This window comes from Pundamilia nyererei, unplaced genomic scaffold, assembly GCF_000239375.1.
Source record: "Pundamilia nyererei isolate P.nyererei 1_Seehausen unplaced genomic scaffold, PunNye1.0 scaffold00268, whole genome shotgun sequence".
Lineage (NCBI taxonomy): Eukaryota > Metazoa > Chordata > Actinopteri > Cichliformes > Cichlidae > Pundamilia > Pundamilia nyererei.
The window spans coordinates 214364-222865 of NW_005187669.1; the positions used below are offsets into that span (position 1 = coordinate 214364).

Sequence of the window (8502 nt, forward strand, 5' to 3'; positions counted from 1 at the left end):
TCACCCCAACCAATCACAGCAGATGGCCCCGCCCCTCCCTGAGCCTGGTTCTGCCGGAGGTTTCTTCCTGTTAAAAGAGCAGGGGTGATGTGGTGCATAGAAGGGGTCCTGGTGATAATACGGGCAGCAGAGTTCTGGATACGTTGAAGCTCATGGATAGATTTTTGACTAAGACCAAAAGAAGAGAGCTGCAGTAATCGATCCAGACTGTGAACAAGAGTGTCAGCGGCATGTGGGGTCACTGTTTGATCAGACTTCACAAACAGGAAAAGACTCGTGAACACCTGGACATTGATTAAACATAAACTAGAACAATACTCGACTTAACCATAACCAAATAATAACACCAGAACTTTGTGTTAATTGAATCTAACATTAGAAAATACAAAATACTCAAAAAGCTGGTTCACGTGAACAGTCGAACTCGGTTTGTTCTGTGTCCAGTCCTCATTGGGGTCTATGCTGACTGGCTTACTGTACAGATGTGAGGTGATTCAGTCTCAACATGTAACTCTGCACGACTTACAGTAGAGAGCAATGAAGTGAAAATCTACCTTTGTAACAGCGCTTTCTAAAGTGCATCACGTCATGAAGAGGACAGTTATTCACATCCTCTCTGGGACATGTCAACAGAAAACGATTCTAATATTACGTGTGGGTTTAAGATTCAAAAACAGAAAAAGGGAAGTGAAAGTTTGACGTTACCTGACGGGATCACCCTCAGCTCTGCGGCCGTTTCGTTATTGCACAGGTATGTTCCAGAGTCTGAGACAGCAGCTCCACGAATGTGCAGTGACTTATCCACGAATGCATGGTAATGTTCTCCTGGATCATCGTGTCTCATTACACCGTCATTAAAAACTGTAAGTATGATAACTTTCCTCCCTTCTGTCTCTCTGCTCCAGGTCACGTTGCCCTGAGGGCGAGGACAGGGCAGAGTGATGGGCTGCTGCTCCTCAGCTTCTCTATAGATTAAATCTGTGAAACATAATCTATGAAAATATCTAACAATACCAAATTATCTGTTTACACATGAAAGGCGGAGTGTTAGAAGCCTGTACCTGCAGAGACATCAGAGCCCAGAATAAAAGCACAAAGACAGCAAATGTTCACCCACATCCTGATGCACTGAAATAACTGCAACAGCTGACCCAGGCTTCTGTTTCTGCTGAGAACAGGAACTTTGTGGTTTACAGGAACTGTGTGGTTTACAGGAACTGTGTGGTTTACACGCACATCTTCTGCACATCTCAGAGTCTTTTTATAGGAAATGAATATTAATGTTTCCTGTTAATATTTCCTCAGGATTTGTTGTTGACTACCGACAACAACAAAACTGTGTCTGTACTGGAAAGTGAAAATTACTTTTCTGTGAACAAACACACTACGCCACAGCTACAGTGGGGCAAAAAAGCATTTAGTCAGCCACCAATTGTGCAAGTTCTCCCACTTCAAAAGATGAGAGAGTTCTTCCATCACAGGTATGCGTCAACTATGAGACAAAATGAGGACAAAGATCACATCGTCTCATTTTTAAAGAACTGATTTGTAAATCGTGGTGGAAAATAAGTATTTGGTGAGTAACCAAAGTTGATCTCAGTACTTTGTTATATACCCTTTGTTGGCAATGACAGAGGTCAAATGTTTCCTGTAAGTCTTAGCGAGGTTTTCACACACTGTTGCAGAGGTGTGGACTCGAGTCACATGACTTGGACTCGAGTCATTCATTTTATGACTTTAGACTTGACTTGAAAAAATGTTCTAAGACTTGTGACTTGACTTGGACTTTTACACCAATGACCTGGGACTTGAATTGGACTTGAACCGGTTTACTTGAAAAGACTTGATATTTCACCCCAAATATAAAATTTAACATGCATATTATATAGAAAGTGTGCATCATTAATTCAATTCATTGATTCATTTATTCCAACCACACTCCGTACGTATGTGTGCGTGAGCTGTAGCACAGCCAATCAAATTAACCAGATTTTTTTTTTAAGAAGAAAAAAAACGCTCAAAAATGTTATTTTTTCCAGGTACATAAACTATGAAGTAGTCAACAAAAAACCGAAACGCAATATGCAAAACATGCAAGCAGAGAATCACAGACAGAGATGGAACAACTTCCAGCAGTTGGAGTTGCATAAAGAACGGTAGGCGGGGCTTCATGACTTCATCTAACTGGCAAATGTTGTCCAGGCTACGTTGGTGATACAGTTTTTTTTAATATGTATGATATTTTTGTCATGTGATTTTAAAGCCGGTCCTACAACCGCATCCAAGAATAACATGCAGCTTATCTCAGAACTGTCGGTGAAAACTATTCTTGGAGCTAGGTTTAATTGAGCTGCATTTTAAAGAGGTGCAATTTCACAATTTGTGTATATTTTCTAAGTTCACTATTTTGTCATGTGTTGAGAAAAACACAGATTTAAAAATCACACGGTCTAATATTTACATTTAGCATAACTGCAACATGCTTTTTTCTTTTTCTTTTTAAGACTTGAAATTCAAAAGTTTCAGACTTGTGACTTTACTCGGACTTTTACAGTGACTTGAGACTCGACTCTGACTTGAGGATAAAGACTTGAGACTTACATGAGACTTGCAAAACAATGACTTGGTCCCACCTCTGCACTGTTGCCCCAAAGCCTGATGTTCCCACCATGCTTCACAGCAGGTATGCTGTTCTTTGGATGCAACTCAGCATTCTTTCTCCTCCAAACACAACAATTAGACTTTTTAGCAAAAAGATCTATTTTGGCTTCATCTGAACATATGACATTCTCTCAGTCCTCTTCTGGATCCAAATGCTTTCTAGCAAACTTCAGACGTGCCTGGGTGTGCACCGGCTTAATCAGAGCGACACGTCTGGCACTGCAGGATTTGAGTCCCTGGCGGCTTCGTTAGCCTTTGTTACTTTGGTCCCAGCTCTCTGCAGGTCATTCGCTCGCGCCCCCCGTGTGGTTCTGGGATCTTTGCTCACCGTTCATGTGATCGACCCCACGGGGTGAGAGCTTCCATGGAGCCCCAGGTCGACGGAGATTATCAGTGGTCTTGCTCCCACAGTTGATTTCTTCACACCAAGCTGCTTACCTATTGCAGATTCAGTCTTCCCAGCCCGCTGCAGGTCTACAATTTTGTTTCTGGTGTCCTTTGACAGCTCTTTGGTCTTGGACATAGTGGAGTTTGGAGTGTGACTGTTTGAGGTTGTGGACATGTGTCTTTTATCCTGATAACGAGCAAAAACAGGTGCTATTAATACAGGTAACAAGAGGAGGACAGAGGAGCCTCTTACAGAAGAAGTTACAGGTCTGTAAGAGCCAGAAATCTTGCTTGTTTGTAGGCGACCAAATACTTATTTTCCACCATAATTTGCAAATAAATTCTTTAAAAATGAAAATTTTTTACTCATTTTGTCTCTCATATCCTGGAACACCACCAAGCCATTGGTTCAGGTATGTGGATGACACCTGGGTGACAATCAAATCTCAGGACGTTCCACATGTCACGGATCACATTAACTCGGTGGACCGACACATCAAATTCACCAGGGAGGATATGAACAGGGGCAGGTTAGCCTTCTTAGACTGTGAGATTTCCATCAGTAGTGGGGGACATCTACAAGCTGACGTGTACCGTAAACCTACACATACTGATCAGTATCTAAGGTTTGACTCTCATCATCCACTGGAGCTCAAACTGGGCGTCATCAGGACGCAACACAGAGCGAACACCATCCCCACTGACACAGCAGCCAGGGAGGCAGAAGAACATCAAGAAGGCCCTGAGTAAGTGTGGTTATCCCAGCTGGACTTTTGTCAAAGCTGGGAAGGCTCCTAAAGAAAGCTCCAGCTGATCCAGGAGAGAAGGACAACCACATGTTAATGATCCAGGCACTGACCTCACAGCCCATGGTTCATTCAGTTGTGCTAGTTTCAGTTATTATGCAAATGTCCTGTTTATAAAGTTTTTTTTTATCATCATCCAGGTGACTTCTTCAGCCGAGGCTGAAGAAGTCACCTGGATGATGATAAAATGTTTCTGCCACTGACAACACAACGTCCAGATGAACAGAATCAACTTTTTGGGATAGAGTGCTCCCAGCTTTCTGTCGAATGGCCTTCATTGCTTGGAGAATCGAGGAGAGCATCCGGCAGGCTCTACGGGATGATAATAATAATGGATTGGATTTATATAGCGCTTTTCAAGGCACCGAAAGCGCTTTACAATGCCACTATTCATTCACACACACATTCACACACTGGTGGAGGCAGCTACAGATGTAGCCACAGCTGCCCTGGGGCAGACTGACAGAAGCGAGGCTGCCATATCGCGCCATCGGCCCCTCTGACCAACACCAGCAGGCGGTAGGTGAAGTGTCTTGCCCAGGGACACAACGACCAGGACAGAGAGCCCGGGGATCGAACCGGCGACCTTCCGGTTACAGATGCGCTCCCCTAACCCTGACCTCCTCCAACTTCCAGATCGCCGTTTTGTTCCCACGTTCGGACTCACATATCTAAATTCTCCTGTCACCACAGAGCAGGTTGAACCATCGCCTTACCGAAGCGCCACTTCTGGTGGGAAACGTGCGCGGGAGTACGTCTCCGCCTGCGAGACCTGCACCAGGAGCAAAACCAGACTACTGCAGCCATTAGCCATACCTTCTTGCACTTGGTCACACATCTGTCTGGACTTCGTCACCAGTTTGCTCATCTCGGCAGGTAAATCCGTAATTCTCTCTGTAATTGATAGATTCTCCAAAGCCACTGACTTTATAGCCTTGGACAAACTCCCCACAGCTACTGAAACCGCTAAACTTTTGGTCGCTTCATCTTCAAGCGCCACAAAAGCTCAATCCAAGATCACCTCCTCCAGCAGAGGACCCCAGATCACATCACAGGGTTGGAAGTCATTTTGCTCTTTAGGGGACCAGGTCAGCCTCAGTTCTGGGTACCACCCTCAGACCAACGGAAAGACTTCTTAGGTTCTTAGCTTTTGTGTTCTCATGTTTATCACAGGTTTAGTTCAGTGTGTAGTCTGTCTCTCTGTGTCGTGTCTGCGTCTTTGTTTAGTGGTTTCCTGTTTTATTGTGAAAGTCTGTCTTATGTTAGTGTGTGCAGCTTTGCTCCCCGTCTCGTTAGTCCAATCCCTCCCAGCTGTGTCTCCCTCCTGTGTCGCGTCGTACCATCAGATTATGCCTGTGACAGTATTCAGTGTTCACTTCATGTTTTGTTTCCGTGCCAGCAATAAAGCTGAGGTTTGGAGTTGTATTCAGGGTCCTCCTCTCCCTGCGCCTGCACACAGAGCCCTGACAGATCAGATGCTCTCCTGAGAGAAACTGGGAGACGAGCGGGGATAAATCATGAACTCAAAAGCTATATAATAATTCAAAAACACAAAACACTGGGTCACCGACCCAGGACCGTGACACGTTCCTTCATACTTGACCCTCCTCTCATTTCAGATTTTTTCAGGTCACATCGCAGGTTGGAGGCTGCTCCTGCTGCATGGCTGCTGCATGGCTGCTGCATGGCCGCTGCATGGCCGCTGCATGGCCATCTGGCCAAGCAGAGTTGCACTTTTTAAATGTCTTTTATTTTCCAGCTGCCCTCCTTCTGTGTCACACACAGGTATCTCAGGTCCCAGCAACATGATTGGATAATTAGGTCACGTGTGTGAGTAAACCTCCCCTGACACCACACCCTGAATCCATTGCTCCACCCCTCCCAGGCAGCTGAGCCACAAACCACACCCCGCCCCAAGGTCACTACCATGAGATATTTTATATTCACTGTCTTATTCTCACCGCTGTCAGATTTCTCCTCCTTGATCACTTTTAGATAAGCAGCTGGTTTTCCATTACAGTGGTACAGTCCGGAGTCAGCAAGCTGAACATCTGGAATAATCAACATCTGGCCCACAGTGGAAGCATGAGGGCAGACTATCTGTTGTTTTCCAGCAAAACTTCTGCTCCACGATGGACTTCCTGATCTTCGACCAGCATGAGGGCATCTCAGGGTGACGTTCCTCCCCCCGACAACAGCGAGTCTCATTGTTCCTGTGCACAGTAAACATGAACATTACGGGGTCAGCACCTGTCTAAGGTTCACACACATGCATTCGGTCTGTCTTCTGACTTTCATTCTCCTCTCCAGGCTCTCCTCCACCTGCTCCAGGCTCTCCTCCACCTCTCCAGGCTCTCACTGCAGACTACAGTGTCGTCTGCAAACATCAGAGTCCACAGAGACTCCGGCCTGACCTCATCTGTCAGTCTTTCCATCACTGCAAACAGGAAGGAGCTAAAAGCCGATCCCTGATGTAATCCCACCTGCACCTTCACACCCGTCTCTCTGCTCTTATACATGAGTCGCACCACCCTCACTTCTCTGCCACTCCTGTCTTCCACCTTCAGTGCACCTCTCTAAACAAAATGAAATGTTCTCGAGAGACAGAGAAACATGGTCACATGACCTCACATATTCAGACCTGAGTTCAGGGTCATTAAGAAAGCCCAGCAGAGGATGTACTTCCTGAGGCAGCTGAAGAAATTCAACCTGCCAACACGGACGATGATGCAGTTCTACACTGCAATCATCGAGTCCATCCTCACCTCCTCCATCACCGTGTGGTACGCTGGAGCCACTATCAGGGACAAACAGAGACTGCAGCGTGTTGTGCATTTTGTGTATTTTTTCCATGTCTATTTAAGTGTTATTCATGACACCATGTTTGCACTGAAGCACCGCAGCAATTTCCTAATGTTGTAAACCTGCTCAACATTTGGCAATAAACCCCATTCTGATTCTGATTCTGATTCTGATAAGCCTAGGCTGATGTAACGGTCAGAGAGGCAAAGCGTTTCTACTCTGTGCTGTTTCAGATGCTTTTTGTGGCAGACACGCAGCTACACTTGGGCCGTGCGGCACATGTTACCTGCTCACCAGCAGAGCCACACCAGTGAGCCAACGTTCATTATGCAAATTTAGATGTACAGGAAATTTACATAACGATGCAACGTCATAAGGGTTTCTTTTGAAAAGCAGGCTTTCCTAATAATAAACTACTACTATAACAATAATTCTCGGTATGTGGAGAAGACATCGTGTCATTTCTTAACCATTTATCAGTTTTTGTAGTTGCACCAGTGCAGCCAGTTTTGGCCCAGCAGGTGATATCAGCGGGGAAGCTAAGCTAACCTCTGACCCACACTGACTGCTCAGATGTGAGCAACATCTGACTCAGAGACTGTTATGACCTCAGCACTGAGAAAATATCCAGATCATGTTGGGAAAAACCCAACTGAAGACTGAAAAATCGAATAAGTTTGACGTCACCTGACGGGATCACTGTGAGCGCCACAGCAGCTTTATCGTCACAGAAGTAGGTTCCCGAGTGCGAGACAGCAGCTCTGTAAATGTAGAGCGACAGGTCGTCGTATGCAGTGTACTGCTTGGTGATGTCATCGTGTCTTATTAAACGTCCGCCATCGGCTGTCAGGATCTCCTCTCTGCTGTCATTTCTCTCTCTGCTCCACGTCACTCTGCGCTCCTCGGAGAGAGGACACCTCAGAACAACGGAGCGCTCTTCTTCAGCCACTTCATGCATCAAACCTGCAAAACACAATATCATAAAAATACAAGTGAACATTTGGCTGCAGCTGGATTAAGATTCAATCTTTACTGAGGTTTTTTAAATTAAATCAGCTGCACCACACACCACTGACACAGGCTTCAATATGCAAACTTATCATTAAGGTGTAAAGAACAAGTTTAAACATTTAGGTCAACATGTTCAGAATGAATGTAAACGGTTCTTACCTGCAGTGACTTTACAGCTCAGGAGAAAGGCAAAAAGACAGCAGCAGATGTTTGCTGCCATCCTGATACAGACAGAAAAGATTTAAACTCTGACTTCATCTTTTCTTCATGAGAAGAGGATCAGGAGTTATTTAGGAACGGCCTTAACACCTCTCACTGTCTTTTAATAGTGTTTCCTGTTTTGTGCGCATGAACGTGTGCAAATACAGTGTTGGTGCTAAAGGCGTTCAGGGAAGTGTGACTTCTGAAACACAAAGAGGCTTTAAAGAAACCTGCACCAGAAACTGGCTGATGGCAGCAGAGACCCAGGAGCAGAGTGGGACAGGGCGCTGATGACCGGTCGGGCGGAGACGCAAATGGACCAGATGGTGTGGAAACCTCTGGTGAGACAGAGCTAGCTGCAGCTGTGCTGGACGCGCAGCGTGCTCAGGAGCGACGTGGAGTTTGTGGCCGGCTGGATACGCTCGCTCGAGCTCCCAGCTGATGCAGGAGGCTGAGACAGCTCGCAGCCTCCCCCATGTTACATAGTTAATGTTGGATTGCAGTCGGCACAGTCAGAGGACATATCTTACACATCGTGTTTAGACATTAAACTAAACATTACCCTCTGAACAATGTCCTGCTTCTCCTCAGTTACTTCATAGATTAAATCTTACAAACACATTTAAACACAAAA

The 8502-nt window shown here is 45.5% G+C and overlaps 1 protein-coding gene across 1 annotated transcript in view; it reads right to left on the reverse strand.

The window, feature by feature from the left end:
- LOC102201880 (uncharacterized) overlaps positions 1 to 7906 on the reverse strand; it is a 14338-nt gene extending 6432 nt beyond the window's left edge. Inside the window, exons 1-3 of the mRNA XM_005750307.2 lie at positions 7827 to 7906; positions 7344 to 7619; positions 5816 to 6067 (exon numbers count right to left, since the gene is read on the reverse strand). Coding sequence (XP_005750364.1) covers positions 5816 to 6067; positions 7344 to 7619; positions 7827 to 7887 — 589 coding nt within the window. The 5' untranslated portion in view covers positions 7888 to 7906. The remainder of the gene's footprint in view (positions 1 to 5815; positions 6068 to 7343; positions 7620 to 7826) is intronic.
- Between the last annotated feature and the right edge of the window lie 596 nt (positions 7907 to 8502).